We start from the raw sequence: 19006 nt of genomic DNA on the forward strand, positions 1-19006 counted from the left end.
CACTCAAGCTTTCTTAGAAGCTAACTGACTCGAGGAGTAGTCTTATGTCTTAAGTATTCAGTGTCCATTTATCTTTCAGAAATCATTATAATATGCCGATTTTGTGCTCAAAAACAATTTGGATTATTATTAATAATTAAAACAGTTAAGCTGCTTCATGTTTTTGTGGAAGCCACAATATATTACCATTCCAAAGTACACACACACACACACACACACACACACACACACAAACACACACACACACACACACACACACACACATTACAAACATTATTTCGCAGTGTTATTAATTGTTTTATTTTAAATGAATGAAATTATCAAATGATTATATACTTTTGAAAAAAAAAACTTGAAAAATTAGAATGTATCACAGTTTCCACAAACAAATAGGTTTGAAACTATAAATAAAAAATAAATATAAATATACATTGATACAATTTATTAGAACAATAATACCATATACAGTGCTCAGCATATATAAGTACACCCCTCACAGATCTCTTTTAAATTCATATTTTTAATAGGAAGCTACACAATATTACATTTGTGCATATTGTTACAAAATAGGAATCAGTTTTTTTATACTATTTTTGACTCTTTTTCTTTTAATCAAACAATTATTTGTAAAGGTCATGTAAGGGTCATATATTAACTGAACTACTACTGTTATGTGTGGGATGCTGTGCATACTAATTAGCATTTTTGCAGAAGTGGATAAATGCTGGTCCAAAATTAAACTCTGCAGAAACTTCCTGTCTGAAGAAAGGTGTTAAAACTGAACACAGAACACAGAAAGTCGTATGCTTTTAATGTTGTGCAGAAAATTCATAGAAAAAGAGGAAGTATGTCTGGGGTGCGGCCAATGGAGGACTGAACAATGACTGACAAATTACGAATTTTACTAAGCTTCACCTGTTAATATCAGCTGCCTATATAAGTTGTAGTCAGGAAAAGAAAGTTGTTGTGCACCTCCTTAATGTAACGTTTGCATTGCATTGAGGATAACAGAATTCTGTGAATAGAATTATTCATTTCTCTCCAATAAATTGTTACGATTTTTGACATTGAGGAAAAATTTCTCCTGACCTTTTTTCTTGAACACGCATGGAATTGATTGTATATTCCAACAATATACATTGCATTAGTCAGCACTAAAGCCAAATCTGGAGCTTATCTAACAAAATAGCTTTTGTTATTTTGTATTGTTTTAGAAAAATATTGAATACTAATTTTAAAAAGAGGAAAAATCAAGAGAAGCAAAAAATTTTAACTTTTGGTTGAAAATTTGTTGTAATTTTTTTTTTGAAATTTAGCTTGAATTTAATTGTATTATTTTTCAATTTCTAAATGTTTGGTGACTAAAATATTATTGTAATAAATATATGTTTAATAAAACTGTTTTGTTTAAATGCACTAAAATACATTGTCTATATTCACTGAAAAATGGATAAAAACATTCATTTTCAAATGTGGTGTACTTGGTTATGCTGAGCATTGTATATATAATCATTAATACTATGTAATACTATATGTAAAGTTCAGAAATATTATTTTATTTTGCATGTAGACTTATTGTTTGTTTTTCACATAAACAATAACAAAAGGCTTAAAAGTGAAAAGACCATCTGTATGCAAATGATGTCACAAATGTGCTGTGCAATCATAATTCCAAGATCAAGCCTAGGTAATAAGAACTGTGTCTGCTATTTCTAGCATTTTAAATGCCAGCACAAAACACGAGCCTCTGAAGCTGTTTAAAAACGCTTACTCGGAGAGTTTTCTAAATGGCCTCTGTGTTTTCACTTGGATTATTTTCTGTCTGAACTTGTCAGATTACGCTTCTTTGACAAGCACAAACAACGATAGACGTCACCCATATTATGAATAATCAATTTTATTAAGCTATCCAGTAATACAGGAAAGTTGTACTGTTTTTAGCTGTGGATTTAGGTAAAGTATTTTTGAATGTAACTTAATCTTGTCAAAGTAGGCTAATAATACAAGAATCAGTATTCCATTGATGAATTCTCGATCTTGTAATGATGAAACACATGAGAAAATGAAGTTTTTGCTGAACCTGATTGGCTGTAAACACTTTGCTCATCTTTACCGTCAGCCAATGAGAGATCACCTCTGTGCTTGGACGCGCTTTAAAACACCCTTAGATGTAAACATTGACAGTCAAACATTTCTTTCGCTTGTGAAAGGTAAGTTTATATCTTTAATTTGCTGTTACTCTTCTTCTTAAGAAACGTTGCTTGCTAAATTTATGTGAGGCTTATTATTGTTTCTAGTGCACAGATTTTGATGTGAAGTTCACCTAGTCTAAATGTTTTTCTAAGTTATTAAAACTTAAAGTTGAGCAATATATTGTAAGTTGTTTGCATGCAGCTTTGAATTATTTTGAATGCATTTAAAATCGCTATTCCTAGTAATTGGTTAAAATGTTATTTTATTCTTGCAACTTTGACATTCCTTCTAATTGAGTCTTGTTTTTTTTTTCTGTCCCAGTCTTGCAGGCAGAATGCTGTTGTTTGCCTCACTCGTCACACTGTGCATAAGCGCAGTGTTTGCTGCTCCAACCCTAGACCAGAAGTTAGATGACCACTGGCACCTCTGGAAGCGCTGGCATGAAAAAAGCTATCATGAGGTGGGAATATTGTAATAGATTAAAATGAGTGTCAAGCAATATTTGTCTTTATAATAAAATGGCTTTTTGCAAATAGATAAAATGTCTGTTTCCTTGACCAGAAAGAGGAGGGCTGGAGGAGAATGGTTTGGGAAAAGAACTTGAAAAAAATTGAGCTACACAACCTTGAGCACTCAGTGGGCAAACACACCTTCAGACTGGGAATGAATCAATTTGGTGACATGGTGAGCAGTTTAGTAATATAGTCATTATTTCTATTTTGCTTTATACAATTCAAATTGTCAAATCAGCTTTACAAAGAAAAAATGTCATCGAAATCAAGTGTGGCGTTTCATCAGTGTGAAACCAGATCATTTTTTTAAGCACATTCAGTTCCAGGAAATGCAGTTTTTTGTTAAATGATTTAATCACAGTCAGTAACTTAAATCGAAGATTTACACTGCAAAAATGCTTTTCTTAGATTTTTTTCTTGTTTCTAGTCTAAAATTTTAAATCAAGAAGCATTTTCTAGACAAGCAAAACAATTGTCTTTTTTTTAAGAATATGCCAAAATTTCTGAATATTTCTTTAAACAAAAAAAATTCTTGTTTTTCAATTTGACATGAGATGATTTTGTTTACCCCATCGGCAGATAATTTTGCTAAAGAGTAAAGAAAAAAAAAATCTTGAAACATTTTTTAGATATTTAGACTAAAAGCAAGACCAAAAAAGTTAGAAAACCAAGTATGAGTTTAAAAAGTTCAACTAAAAAAATTTTTTTGCAGCATAAGCCCCTTATACTTTAAATATGTCATAGAATGCATTGAAACAATGTGCTTGTTTTTTGACCATATTTTGACAGATGATGAATAGTAATGAGCTCTTCTCTGATGCTCTCACACACAGTGTGATGTATACTCTAAAATGTACATGTGCAAAATAATCTATAACATATCAGTAAGCAAATAAATTAAATGGAGTAGATTCCTTTCAACTGAAGTGGTAAAGAGGTTTATTTTAGCAAGGAGTTGTTGTCAGAGTTGCATGTTTGTTTGTTTGTTTGTTTGTTTATTAAAATGTGCTCCTATTGGCCTGTTTTTGACTGGAATTTATATGAGAATAAGGAAACGATGACTTGTAATGCTCATTGTATGCCATTTCCATGCACTTTTATTCAGCTGTATCTATATTTTGAACTTGTATCCACATTTTCATTCTATTGCACTGTAAAGTTACATTTTTATTCTCAAATGAGTTTCTTTTGATCCTTTTTTAAATTCTAATTTAAGGCTGACTTCTAAAACCTTTTTTCTACATTCTCTCTGTTAGACAAATGAGGAGTTCAGACAGGCAATGAATGGTTATAACCGTGACCCCAACCGGAAGTCAAAGGGCTCATTGTTCATAGAACCCAGCTTTTTTACAGCCCCTCAACAGATTGACTGGAGACAGAAGGGCTATGTTACTCCTATCAAAGACCAGGTGAGCTCCAAGTCATGTGCAAATGTTTTCTGATGAATTAAAGATGCATCTATTGAAATTCTTATACAGCTAAAATATAACTTCCTTCTAAAGTTCAGCATGTGTGTCTTTACTGTTTGGTGACTCGTCTGTCCTGTGGTCCTAGAAACGGTGTGGATCTTGCTGGGCTTTCAGTTCAACAGGTGCCTTGGAGGGTCAAGTCTTCCGGAAAACCGGAAAGCTGGTTTCTCTGAGTGAGCAAAACTTGATGGACTGTTCCAGACCACAGGGCAATAATGGTTGTGATGGAGGCCTCATGGACCAGGCCTTCCAATATGTTCAAGACAACAACGGGCTGGACTCTGAAGAGTCATACCCTTATCTTGCAACGGTAAGAACCATTTTTAAATTTTAAGGGTTTAGCTCCTGTGTCATTAGTCATGTTCCCATATGTTGTAATTTAGTTGACTTGAATGATAGATTGCTATCACTGTTTGCATATATGATCTTTTTTTTTCCTTGACAAGCAACCATCTTGTGACTTTACCTCAGCAGAACTTGTGTTTGGATAGCCAGACTTAATAACTGGACCAGTCTTCATTTCACACCATCTCAATTGTTTTGCTTATTTAGTCAAACTCATTGAAATCATTTGGTTAAATTTACCTCTCTAGCATAGATGTTTCCAAATCGGCACCCCCAGTTTCAACAATTTAAGTTTTTATAATTTTTATGCCAGTTTCCTAGCATGTTTCTCATCCTCTTTAAGTTATCTGAAGATTATCAAAAATTTACATTTAACTTTATAAAAATAACGTTGAGTAGAGACCACTTAATAATTTGAGACCTCACTTCTAATGTTCCTTTTGTTTTGCTTGCAGGATGATCAGCCATGCCATTATGACCCCCGTTATAGTGCTGCAAATGTCACCGGTTTTGTTGACATCCCCAGTGGTAAAGAGCATGCTCTTATGAAGGCTGTTGCTGCTGTGGGTCCTGTAGCTGTTGCTATTGATGCAGGACATGAATCCTTCCAGTTCTATCAGTCTGGTGGGTAACTCTGTTGTTGGAATTGGATTTTTGCTTAAGTGGTAGCTTATGCACAACTATAACCAAATGACATGCCCTAACTTGCTCTGAAAGTCTGAGGTTTAACTCCTTTTCTAATACTGAACTTTAGGCATCTATTACGAGAAGGCATGCAGCACCGAAGAACTTGATCATGGAGTCTTGGTGGTTGGTTATGGTTATGAGGGGGTTGATGTTGCTGGAAGGAGGTACTGGATCGTGAAGAACAGGTACGATTTACTTAACAACATTATTATTATTATTATTATTATTATTATTTTAATGCATACATTTTTTGTTTTGCTGGCACTACCTTAACTGCATGTTTATTAATTTCCTTTAGCTGGACTGACAGATGGGGTGACAAAGGCTACATTTACATGGCTAAAGACCTAAAGAATCACTGTGGCATTGCGACATCAGCCAGTTACCCCCTAATGTAAAGCAATTAGAGCTTTCTCTGCATTCTGGAAATGACTTTTGTTTGATTTTAATGTGAATTTGTGTTCAATTTTATCAATGTTTTGCTGTTAGGCCCAAGATGTTTTAGACAAGTCTTACAGTTTTAGTCTAGAACACTGACAATATTTGTATCAAGTGATTACTAAAGATTTAGTAACCTGTTTTTGGTTGACCCAGTGAACCATTCTGCATTGTGATGCAAGTCATTTCACTACATCTAAAGCTTAAATGTGAGTATGGTAACAAGCTGCTTTAATGTAAGAGGCGATCCATGAATGTACAAATGCTGTGCCTTTATCTTCTGTACTTAACCTGTGAATGGATGAATAATAAATATTCTGTCATGGAAATCCTGTGAAGTCTGTATTTTTTTCCATGGGGATTTCATGCAAGCATGGCTAACTTGTTAGAAGGCCATAATGTGGTTTAAAGGTGTTTCTTGGACCTCTTTGTTGATCTTAATGGTGCATAAATCCAATTTCACATTACTTTTAAAAATTTGAGACTAAGCTGTTCTGACGTCATAAAATTCTGTGGAACTGGATGATTATGAATCACATTTAAGGGTACAAATCTCAACAATCAGCAACAGTTGTAATACTTATTACATTATCAAAAATTAGCATATGAGTGTCAACATTTAATGCTAATACATGGTAAATTGTATTGGTTGACCCATGAAAAAATGCCGGATTAGAGAAGGCGATTAAGCATTTAATAATACTTTATGTGAAGCAGTGGTGTTCAACCTCTTCAAATGTGGTTTGAGGGTATCACTATAGAAACCAATAAGGCTGGCATGATATTTAACCATTTCCGCTAAACCTTTCACTCTTAATATCTGCTTGTGTATCCGTAGTTTTTAAGGTTGCGGTCATATGTCAGTTTAGATCAGCATCTTTTTTTAATCATTTTTTTTTTCTGGTTCCAGAGATTAAGGCCTTTTCTTGTTTATCTAACTGCTATTTATACATTTTATTCAATAACATCCAATATGTTCGAAGACCATTAAATCCTAGATTTTTATCTATGATATAAAAGCCTGGTTTTTAGGATGTTCTGTTAAGACAATACCCCAAAAATTTAATTACCCAATTTACTCTCATGTGAGTTTTTCTTTCTTTTGTTGAACAAAAAATATGATTTAAAAATGCTTGTTGCTGGCAACATCCACTTCCATAGAAAAATAAATTACTGCGAAAGTGCCAGATACCTGGATCGAAATATCTTCTGTGTTCAACAGAAGAAAGGTTTTGAACAAGTGTAAGGTGAATAACGATGACAGAAATTACATGTTTTGGGTGAAATATCCCTTTAAGTTGAAAGATCATTTAGCATTTTCTTAGCATCGGAAATAACCCACCTACTACTAGGTAAATTGTGCGCGCGCACGTTCAGGTGATCACACGCACTTTTTATCGCGAACTATTTGAAAGTGTTTGTCAACTTGAAACTGCCGCTGTCACGCTGTCAGAGAAACAAAAATGGCATTTTTTTCGACATCACAAAACACCTCTTTGGACCAGGTTAGTATTTTTGTTCTCTGTGAAATGACAGTGAAAAAACATTTATGCTGCACAACAAATTGGTAAAACAAATGTGGATGCCTGAAGCTCCACAAAAAAGGTGCTCATGAAGCCCACAATTTCTGAGAAATATTCATATTTACATACGTTTTCTCTTTTAGCACGCTATCCAGGGGAAAACAGCGAATACGGTTATAAACTGGGATGTAGTTTGGAGTCGCATCGAGTTTTGATGACACAAGGAAAGGTAGGCCTACTGTACACCTAGATTCAGGAGCTCTCGAAACTAACGAAAAAGCCAGAGTTTCTATCTTGAACATCATGCTGACGAGTAAAACCTCTTTAAATCACAATCTATCATTGCTTGTTGGTTACATGTCTAGACTTTGACTGAACGCTGTTTAGCTTGGCTTTGAAGTTTGAGCTGTAAATATGAGAGGTCAGAAAATGCTGTGTTGGAGAGTCTTTTGAGTCACGTGCTCTGCCATTCCGTGGCATGTTGTAAGTGTAAGCAGCAAGTGTGCCGCAAGCCTACGTTTGAGTGAAGGTTTCGGCCGTTAGATCGCCCCCTGGGGGCTGGCTGCAGTACAAGTCATAAAGCCCGCCTCCTCCGTGTTAATGAAGGAGACTTGAGCCCAAATAAAAAAATTAATTACACTTGCAATAAAATGTCCCGAAAGATGGTTCTGGTGGATTAAGGCACTGGTTATTGTGCTGAAATAGGTCCAGATCCTCATTTTTGTAAACAGTTTGTTTTTAGCAGTAATTTAATGCTGGGCGTGTCATCGTGATTAACAGCTGTGATTGACAGTTTCTCAAAGCGCGGCGTCTGAGCTTCGGTAGGAGACTGAAGTGTTATTACTAGATTTCTGTGATATTTTACTATGACAAAATGAGTTCAGCAGTAAACTACAGTTTCTGACATACATGATCTGGTGGAACACTGTTTATTCGCTAAGGTCAAAGCTTTTTTCGGGCTTTATTAGTTTGCTAATACACGCCTAGCCACCCAGATAGCAAAATACACTGGGGCCAGTTCTTGCCTGCCGGAGACTTACCCCTCAGACTGACTACCTCTGCTGGACCTACTCCGGATGCCTGGACTCACTGCCCGATTCCAGCCTGAGTCAATTGAGCCAGCAGGCGCTGCCGCATGCGAGCCGGAATCAGCCCGCGACGCCGCGACTAGGTTATGCGCTGATGCCCGGAGCTGGCGCGATTGAATCTTCATTATATAAAACCCTCACATTTGTTAACGTTATTACACCCATTTTTGTTGATATAACAACAAACGCATGCTACTATGTGAACGCAAAGTGTATCACTGAGTTTAACCTTTGAATAAAGATGCAAACAGCATAGCAATTATTTAAATAAAGGACAAAATAAATAACAATAAACCTGTATCGATTGCACAAGTATTAAATAATAATAATAATAAATACGAAAATGACAATAAAACTGCACAATAAAATAAACCCATTTAAGTACGGGGTATACAGGAGATCGTTAGCAGTAATTCTCTTTGTGTTTAAATAATAATCTCCACGTTGATCTCCTGTAAGGTTATTTGAACTTGCTTTATAGGACGTCTCTGCATTTTAAGTTTTGGCATGTTATTAAGTGATCTACTGAATTTGCTGTTATAAATCATTATAAGGTTCTTGAAATCGAATCTTATATAACCTAATAGAGCTGTAAATGTTAGATATTATTTATTTACATCATTTACTGTTGGCGTTTTATTTGAACACTCCAGCTAACATTAAAAAGAATGTAAATTCCTCGTTGCCAGATATAATGAAGGCATCGAATAAACCAAATGAAAACGGAGGCAAAAAAATTAAATAAATAAACAATTCAAGCGAAAATGAATAAACAATATACTAGTGATGTTACAGCAGATAGACGTTGTATTAATAGTGCAAAGTTTTTTTGCACAAATTGACAAATTGCAGGGTTGGGATGTGTAAATATCCTGTTGATATTTAGTAATCTTGCTGTATTTATCTTCTAAACGCACGATTGTTCCCGCATGGTAAATCGTTATGGTGTGTAGGCTATATTTTGGGTTCTGTTGATGCTAATAAAAATAAAAACCTTTCCTATAATGTATGTGTTGTTTATGTGTTATTGTTCATATTTTACAAGTGTTATTTCTACCCCTATGAAGATAACAAATACCAACAACAAATATAACAATAAGAGAATATATTATTTGTGCTCATATTCAGGCTAGAGTGTATAAAAGATCGTTTATTTCTGCAGTCCACCATGTATTGCTTTTATTAAAGTTTAACAGCTTACATCACACCGTTTTTAAACCGTATATTATTGTGTTTTTTTAATGTAAGTGCTTCTATTTACATCAGTGAGCGTTTGTTATAGTGCAGACACCGGCAGTCGAGTGAGAAGTTCGGGGGGCGTGGTTGATTTTACATAAAGCGTTTGGTTGGAAGCTCGACTCTGCTCATTATCGCGGCTCCTCCTCTGGCTCCATCAGACAGTCCTTCTGCGCATGTCTGGCTCCAATTTCAGCAGTCTTTTGCGACAGTTTGTGCCCGTCAAGCAGGCGTTTTGCCCTCAAGGCGTTCAATGGCAAAAGGGGCTGTCGCGTCGTCCATATTTTTTACAGTCATTGGTAAGCAGCATCTGGTCAAGTTATGATATATCACGATGCACGGCTGTTTAGCTATATTTATTATTATCATCAGGTGTTAGTCACTTAAGTAATTATTTTTTGTTTACATAATTCGCAATGATAATATCATGAAACATCATCTGTCAAGGTTGGCCCATGTCATGTCAGTGTTGACGAGTACAAGTAGTGATTAGGATTTTTAATTGTATTTCTGGGACATTTTCCTCGTTCATTTATTCGAATAATCACAACAACTAGGAAAGGGGCAAAAGTAAGTTACAGTACAACAAACATTTGTGTGTCGAGATCGCCCTCTGCTGGTGCAGACTTTAACTAACATCCAAGACAAATAAAAGGAAGCAAAATGGATTCAATGTATATTGTTTGATATTAACCAGTAAAAAGCAGTCTTTCTGATCAAGCTGTCGTAGCAAAGGATGACTGAGATATTTTTATTGTTCAGACTAATTGAATCGTGTATGTCTAAAACTTTCTGACATGCAACATCAAACCGAATACAGTAGCCTATTTAAAATTTCAGAGACGAGCAAAGAAACAAAACAAATGTATTTTGATTGGGGAAAAAAGATGATCAAGATAAACTTTAAACATCTTGACCTTTTTTTAAATGTTACCTTTTAGAAATGTCATGTACAGACATTTAAGTTTAATTTGGTGAAAATATAATACAATTATGAACCAGGTTTGAAGAACACATTGACGTTCCATTACTTGTTGAATGCGGACCAGCGTTTATATATATATATATTTTTTTATATATTATATATATTTTTTTTCTCCTGACCTTTTATCTGATCCTTATTGCAGCTTTAATGTTGTGTTTGTGTATTGTGTACTACAGTAATTGTGGTGTTTCATTTTTAAATACTGTATTATGAACACAGCTCATAAGTGCCAAGTTCGTATTATTCATTATTCATTGAATTGGTTGTAAAAGAGGTTTGTCCTCTGATCATAGTAAAAATGCAGCACCACCAAGATTTTGTTATGCACAGTAGGCATGGGACTAGAACCATTTTCAAGGTTTACCACAGTTTGTAAGAGTCAAGGTTTTAAAACGACCAAACCTTTCGTTTATACCATTCCAATAGTGTATTTCAGTTTTCTTGCCATGTTTTTTAAGAACATCTGAAACACAAATTGCTAATAAAAAAACATCCAAGCATGCTATAGAGATGTACAGCGCAGTGGCTTGCTTTATATTGAAAGAAATGCTAAATTATTAATAATATTATTATTATAATAAAGACAGCAGAAGTCAATAATTTTTATTTATATAGCCTGACATGTTTACTGTTCTAAAATATTTTAAATGTTTAATAAAATAAAATATATTGTGTTCAAAATTAGTTTTTTACCCAGACAATTAAACAGAACATATTTTCGAGCAGTGATCACAATACCGTCATACTGTGAAATCGTGATGCAAGGTTTTCATAACGTCAAAATCTTACCCCAGACCATGCCTAATGCACAGACTTACTGTATATAAACAGAGTATTTCTGTAGTGCTTGACTTTTGCTTTTTAATTTGTAACAACAGAGCCCCCTGCTGGCATCTTTAAAGCAGACACACTGTAGATAATAAAAAGGAGATACTAAAGTTTTTTTGTAGTGTTGAAAATCCTTGTAGCAGTTGCAGTGTCAATTAAAAAAAATGTACATTTCATTTCTTGAATTGACTTAACACTTCAACATGTCCAGTTGCTTAATCACATAAACCATCAGCAATATAGTTGCATTTCCTTTCTGTAGAAATTGATGCTGTTTAGATTGCCCTTTAAAATCATTGTGTAATCTACAGTGCGAAATTTGCTAAGTTAAATTTTTTTATTTTTTTTAATATTTGGTTTAATTAGTGTACTTTAGTTTAATTATGCAATATTCCAATAAGGAATAAAAATAATACTTTTTGTTATTTTTTTATTTTGAGAATACAGTGCTCAGCATAAATGAGTGCACCCCATTTTGAAAATTAATATGTTTATCCATTTCTCAGTGAATATAGGCAATGGATTTTGGTGCATTTAAACAAAACGGATTTATTAAAAGGATATATTCATTAAAATAATATTTTAGTCACCAAACATATTTAGAAATTGAAAGATAATACAATTAAATTCGAGCAAAATATGACAACTTTTCATTTTGTTGCTTCTCTTGATTTTTTTCCTCTTTTTATTTATTTTTTAAAATATTTTTTTGTAACATAAATTTGGCTGGACTAGTTTTTGGACCGTTATAGTAAGTTATTTTGTTAGATAAGCTCCAGATTTAAATATGAATTTAAAAGAGAGATTTGTGAGGGGTGTACTTATATATGCAGTGCACTTTATACGACATAGTCCAGATGTCATATCAAAATCTAAAGTTTGCAATTACCTCAAAAATACAGGTGTTCTTTGTGTATTATTACATTCGTAGTAAATTGATGTTGTCTGCTTGCTAAATGTCTCGCTCACAGTTCATCCTTTCAATTAGTTTTAATTTGAACATGACTGAAAGTGCTGACGCCTGAGTGTATAAGTTGTTTTCTTTGTAATTTATCTTTCCAATTGTACCTATTTGCCTGATTAACAGCCTTGCTGTGAGTAGTAAAAACAGTCATCATAGCACTTACAAGTTAATCTGAAATTATCCACTTATGGTGCTGTTCAACTTTATTTATTTATATTTATTCTCTTTCTGATAAGTATTTATTATTTTTAAATATTCATTCATGCATTTATTCATGCATTCATTCATCCATTCATTCATTCATTCATTTATTCATTCATTTATTCATTCATTTATTCATGCAATTTCTTTGGCATGGTTTATTTTTTGGTGTTATTATTTATTTATTACACCCCTCCCCTCACTTTTTCAAGGAAAATCTAATCGTATGCCTGTAAATGGTAAAAGATGTTTTTTTTTTTTTTGTATTGCAATACAAGTAAAATCAATGCATGTGTTTGAGATGCCACAGACCTTGTCTCGTAGGCCACCGCGACCTTTAGTTCTTGGAACGTAAGCTGTGGAACATCTAATGACTGCAATCAAAACTACTCAAAGTTGAAGTATGAACAACAACACGAGCTGCCTGAGAAACAGCCGACGTTGCCAGCGGTGTTATAGGCTGTGCTCCTCCACTGCGCAATAAATATGAAAACTCTGACCTGTGCTTTTGTGCGGCGGTGGCAAATTTAGCTACATTGGGCTTCTCTTAAATGGAGCGGGGAAAAATAACTGGAACACAATGAGGGAAAAGAAGTTTGTCAGACTTCATTAAGTATCAAGGGAACATCGCTGGAACTGGCAACGCAAAGCGCACCGGGCCCGTGTGCCATTAATCACGTCTGACAAGGAACCGGAGCAGGGGGCGCAGGGAGGGAGCGCAGTACTCGGGTGCTGCTGCCAGCGGCTCTGTTTATGATTACTGCGAGGGGTCCTGACTAAGCTAGCAGCCTGAAGAGGAGCGCAGCAGAAACCCAAGATCAGGAAAAAGTCAAAGCCAAGGAGCTCTCATCCAGCATTACTCCTCCTCCCTTTCAAAATGACACAGCCACCAATATGATTAGACCAGAGCGCCGACTATCCTCCAGACAATTACTAAGCATCGGAGCAGAGTTGAAAAATTGAATGGCGTAGAAAAACGGTGAGATATTGCCTTTCAAAGCAAAGTCATCAGAATATAAAGGTTCGCTCTAGTTTAATTTGCCATTGTGCAGCCTTGTGTAAGGGGGAGGGGGAGAAAAAGCCTGCTGACTGCAGCTTCATCTGTGTTCGCCCGCCGTTTTGTAAGCTCTCGCAGCAAGACCGTGTCTTTCCTCTTTTCCTTGGTCTGCCACCCCAGATGCAGAAAATAAATGGGAGTGAGAGAGGAGGAGAAAAGCGGGCCTGTGACTGGTGGAGATGGAGGCCTGTGTTAAGTGCTGTGCTTGAAAGCACGTCTGGCCTCATTAGATGTCAGTTGTAACAATACTGAACTGGCAGCAAGGACTGCTGTGAGTCTCACAACCATAAATCACACTCTGACAGCTCACTGACAGGGCTGGGAACCGGCACACATGCAAACACTGACTTCTCTCTCCCTCTCTCCCTCTCTCTCAGCCGCACACTCTCCTTTTTCTCTTACGCACAACGTCTTTTTCTCCTGTTCTTACTTTCCTTCTTTCATGCACACAATCAGTGCAAAGAGTGAACACCACAGACTTGAATCCTTTGGTGAAATTTTGGACCCTTTTTTTTTTTAACACGCATGCATGTTCTTAATGTGCGTGTGAGTCTGGAGCAACGGGCAGCTCTCGCCACTGTCTGCCTGCGTCCATTAGGCTGACATGTGACGGTGTGTGTGTGACATTGCTGCTGAGGAAGGAAGCAAGAGAAACAAGGCCTGTGGGTCATTAATCACTACTCCCTTTGACACACAGAAACAGAGCTTGCTTCTAGGGCCTTGCACACACACATACACACACTTGGACACAGCTGTCCTACTCTCAGCTCTTCAGAAACATTGACTTCTCCACCCAGCCTTCCCACCCGTGCCCTCCATTAACTCCCTCTCGTCTTTTCTGTTTTCTCTTTCTGAGCATCTACACATCATCATTCTCCCTCTCTGACATGATTTATCTTCTCACCAACACATAGAGGGATATATGTTTATCTAGATATTGCTTAGAGAGTTTGGGGGCCGCTGGTTAACTCTCCCTTTCTTCCTGTAATTTTTCTTGTCATTAATACCAATAGCTAGGCATTTAGCATGCTTAGGCTTTTCTTGCCATCATCTGCTTATAGGTCTGACTGATAGAAGCATGCTTAGTGTATTTGTTACAAGCTAGATAATGAATGTTGTCTAATTTGGATGTGTGAGTTTGTTGTGTGCCAAATTGATGGCAAGCATCTCTATGCCACTCATTCTGCTGAGAGCCTCTTTTAGATGAACATGTAAGCATGCTGTGCTTTTTCATCTCAGTAACAAATTAGATACAAAGTAAAATTGACAGCAGTGAGAAAACAGCAGTTAAGAAAGCATCTTATTATAGTGAATTGCTTTGAACCAGTTTTGCTGTCGGCTTTCCTGTGAAGTCATGTAGCTCTTTAAACAGGAGATTGTAAAGGAATATTACAAATAAAAGAAGTGAACCATTGAATCATGTAAGTGTGAAAAAACGCAGACTCGGAACAACACAAGTTTATTATGTAATCACTATGGGCCATACCATAGATAATCAAGGATATTACCAGTAATAAAGTGTTTTCTGCAAAAACTTTGACAAGCTTTTTGACCAGGGGTGTCAAACTGAATTCCTGGGGGTCCGAAGCCCTGCACAGTTTAGTTCCAACCCTGCTCCAACACACTTACCTGTAGGTTTCAAACAAGCCTGAAGGACTCAATTAGTTTGATCAGGTGTGTTTAATTAGGGTTGGAACTAAACTGTGCAGAGATGCGGCCCTTTTGGAACTGAGTTTTACACCTGTGTTTTTGACTCTCAGAAATAAAGGTACAAAATCTGTAACTGGGGTGGTACCTTTTTAAAATGTCAGGTCCTTAAAGTTATATATTAAAACCTAAAAAGTAAAAATGTGCACCTCATAGCAGCGTTAATTTTGACAGAAAATTTTGATTTAGTTTTAGTCTTAGTGTTTTGATGAAGTTCCATTTTAATTTTATTCATGTTTTATTCTTCTGAATCATTTTAGTTTTAGTCTAGTTTTTGATGACTAAATTTCATAAAATTTTAGTTGACTAAATCTAATGTAGATTTACTTTACTAAAATATATTTGGTTTAATTTAGGTGTAATTTAATTAAATTGTTTATACATTTATACAAAATATTCTAACTCAAAATTAAATAAAACAGTGTCATAAACATATGGAATATAGCTTTTCCATAGAAGGCCAAAATCTATTAAATCTTTGAAAGTCCACTTTGCAATTTTAGTCTATAACGAGCTTTATTGTTGTAGTTGGTTGTTGCAGTACATCGTGCTCAGCTGTAATGACTTATGAAATGACTAGTAAATTATATTTTGTTATCTTGTAAAATGTGCACTCAGTCCCATGACTCTGTTAACTCACATAGAGGAATTCTAAAGCAAAAATGTAAGTCAAAAGTAAAATTGCACTTCACTTCAAGGCCGTTTCGTTATCTTGTATGTTGTTGGATGCGACTCCTTGATAAGCGGAGATTGTAGCACAACAGTATCATCACATTCTTATAGTAAGAAATAATCACATCCCTAAATGACCTCCTGAATGAAGCAGTTTTCGTATTGTGGCAGAGGTACACTATATGAAACTATCGCAAGTTAGAAACTGTAGCAACAGCTAAAATGAAATGCATAAGGAAACATGAAAATGAATAACATGATCATATGTTATGGATGTAAGAATTTTTTATGTGCAATAATAGAGTCAATTCTCTAAAGGTTCCTGTTCAGCAAAAGCGCACACTCAGGTAAATAAAAAAAATAGAATTTATTATGAATTTCGGGATAATTCCCTAGCACGCTGATGTTGCTTTAGATTTGTTGTTTTTATCAGCTCATATGGTTTACGCTCTTTTTGTCTGGACAGCAAACGTGAAGCCTCTTTTTCTCTCAACTGTTGACATTGTATTACAGTTTAATCAGACAGACAGATGCCACCGAATGATAATGTAATCGCACCCCCCCCCCTCTACTGTGGATCAGTTACTTTTTTAAACTTGTGTTTGTGTCATACATCGCACACCAAGATTGATTCTGATATGCGACTGAATAAGCACTTTCTCGTCTTGTTTTGCGAAATTAACTCTGCCTCATAGTACCTCATAGTACCGCAGTGACAGATTTTGTGTCTTTATTTCTGAGTGTGTTCGAACTCCTGAAACGTACTCCAAACTAACTTTGTTGTGGCATAATTATGTTTCAAGAGTTCATACTTAGATATTGCTTTGAATCGCAGCGAACTGCGAAACTTGATGCATGAGTTTGCGTTTCCGGTCAGACACATTTGCCTGCTTATGAATAGAAGTCTATGGGGAGAAAAGTCCATTGTGACTGCAGCTTTAGTTTGTGTAACTTCACTTCTAATTACATCACATGAGTTTGTTCTTTAATTTGACTTGAAAATTATCAGAGCCTTTTTCTTCATTTAGTGCAGGGGTGCCCAAACTTTTTTTTTATAAAGGGCCAAAAGCCAAGCTTGATTGAGAGCTGTGAACCGAAAGTAAATAGCAAACTGTATTACATTAAAGTTGCCATGGGTAATTTCCTAATTTATTTCATAATATATATACATAAATAAATAGAAACCGTATTTACTAATGCATTCTATTTTTTGAAAATGTATATAATTTTAACTAACTTATTACAATAAAACCATAAAAAATCAATTTATAAAACAATGGAGTTCAATGCTGAGTACACTAGTCATGCTGAACCTGTGTTTGCTTTGATTTGCACGCTGATGTCTTCTGCTTTTTCCCCTATTCCTTAAGTGACAGGATGTACATTTTTTAAAAATTCTGATTTATTTAAAACATTTATTTGAAACATTTCATTTCAGTTTGCTTTTTGTAGCTCAACAACAACAATAATAATAATAAAAAAACTAAAGGTTACATTAAAATATAAATGAGATTTCTGTTAAAGGCATTTCCCAACCCTTCCCTATCATTTACTCTCTGGCAGGCCAAATCAAAGGATACAAAGGGCCGAAGATACAAATGCGAAGATATGATGTGTGTGTGTTTGGGTCATGTGTGTTTCCGGGGAGGCATAGTGAAGGATTTTATGGGAGCAGGGAATGGACCATGATGATATGGAGAAAGGACCCAAGAGATGTGCAGCCTCACATTTTCTCATGTTAAGAGAGGATCACAGCTGTTCACCATTTTATTAATGCACAGGGATTAAATAAGAGAAAAGAGAGGTCATAAGGAGGACAATGCAGCCAAAAGAACTGAAAGAAATAATTACAAGGAAGAAATAAAAACAGCCGTTTCTTGCCACTCAAGGCCTGTAGTGGTTATTTTTACACTGAAATAATTGGTGCTTTCTATTGACTATACACATTTGACTTTGCATTAAGGCCTGCATTCTGAGAATTAATTAAAACTTTTTGTCCTTTCAAAAATGCATGTGCTGATGAATAACAAATATATAAATAAAATATATAAATATTCATATAACTCATATTCATATTATATATATATATATATATATAATTTAAAAATTAAATCTTTATTAAACAATGAATCTTTAATTGTGCATACTTAATCATCCCAATTGTACCTGGGGAAAAAATATAATCGTTTGCAAATCTCAAAATGAGAGTATACTATATTACTGTACATTATAATGCAGAAATACTCACATTTAGCATTCAAATGTTTTATCTTATAATATATTTATCTTTGTATTTAGTTTAAATGTTTGTTTGAACAAAATGAAAACAAGACCTTCCAACTATTTATTGATTAATCAACATCATTTGGAAATAATTATCGGCTCAATAATATCTGCCAGAATTTCAGTGCACAAGTGCGTCATCCCTACTCTGTTGAGACATTAACATGAAATTTACTGACAATTCTTAGAAAAGGACTGAGTAATTATACAGCGGTCAGCTTGATGTGGGACAAAAGAAGATGTAGGTTAGTGGCAGGCTAATTTTCTACCCACATGTGGTTTAAAAAAAAAACTGTAACCTAAAGAGTCTAAAGAAGACCTCCCAGAACAGACCAATAGCTCTGCGGTCCATACAGGAATTGTTAGCCTGTCTGCTTTCCTGATGAATAGCTCGTAGACCAATTGGTTTCCAATACTGCCAATGAGACAGTGGCTAATGAATGTGTGCTCTTGTGTCATTATGCCACAGAAATCTTAACCTGTAGCAGCAAGTGTGTGTGTGCATGTTGTAACTGCCATTCTTTAAGGTCAGCAAAGTGAAATAGTCAGGGATCAGCACTTTAGCTCCTGCCAGGAGGAAAATCAGTCACTTTTAAGGTCAACTGTCTGACACACACACACACACACACACACACACACACACACACACACTGCTAAGGTTTTCCATATGATTTGACTACATCAAAACAATGCCGAGATCCCTGTAGGGTTGACAGGGTCTGCTTTTCTTCTTAGTCTAATGACTGTTACTTTACGGCATGTCTGTTGTATGCTATAATTATTACCACGGTTATTTATGCCATAAATCACATCCGCAG

General features: G+C 35.3%; 1 protein-coding gene and 1 long non-coding RNA gene across 2 annotated transcripts in view; both read left to right on the forward strand.

Annotated features, from left to right (window-relative positions):
- The first annotated feature begins 2182 nt into the window (after positions 1 to 2182).
- On the forward strand, positions 2183 to 5973 carry ctsll (cathepsin L, like). Its single transcript, NM_001005999.1, is given in 8 exon segments — positions 2183 to 2210; positions 2515 to 2653; positions 2755 to 2877; positions 3962 to 4114; positions 4260 to 4484; positions 4975 to 5143; positions 5274 to 5391; positions 5505 to 5973. Coding segments are annotated over 6 exon segments (786 nt in total). The 5' UTR covers positions 2183 to 2210; positions 2515 to 2653; positions 2755 to 2856; the 3' UTR covers positions 5605 to 5973.
- Positions 5974 to 6963: 990 nt separating this feature from the next.
- The window catches only part of LOC141385810 (uncharacterized), a 100653-nt gene continuing 88610 nt past the window's right edge, over positions 6964 to 19006 (forward strand). The window contains exons 1-2 of the long non-coding RNA XR_012406849.1: positions 6964 to 7149; positions 7311 to 7396. This is a non-coding gene — a long non-coding RNA (uncharacterized lncRNA). The remainder of the gene's footprint in view (positions 7150 to 7310; positions 7397 to 19006) is intronic.

Source organism: Danio rerio, chromosome 5 (genome assembly GCF_049306965.1).
Source record: "Danio rerio strain Tuebingen ecotype United States chromosome 5, GRCz12tu, whole genome shotgun sequence".
NCBI lineage: Eukaryota > Metazoa > Chordata > Actinopteri > Cypriniformes > Danionidae > Danio > Danio rerio.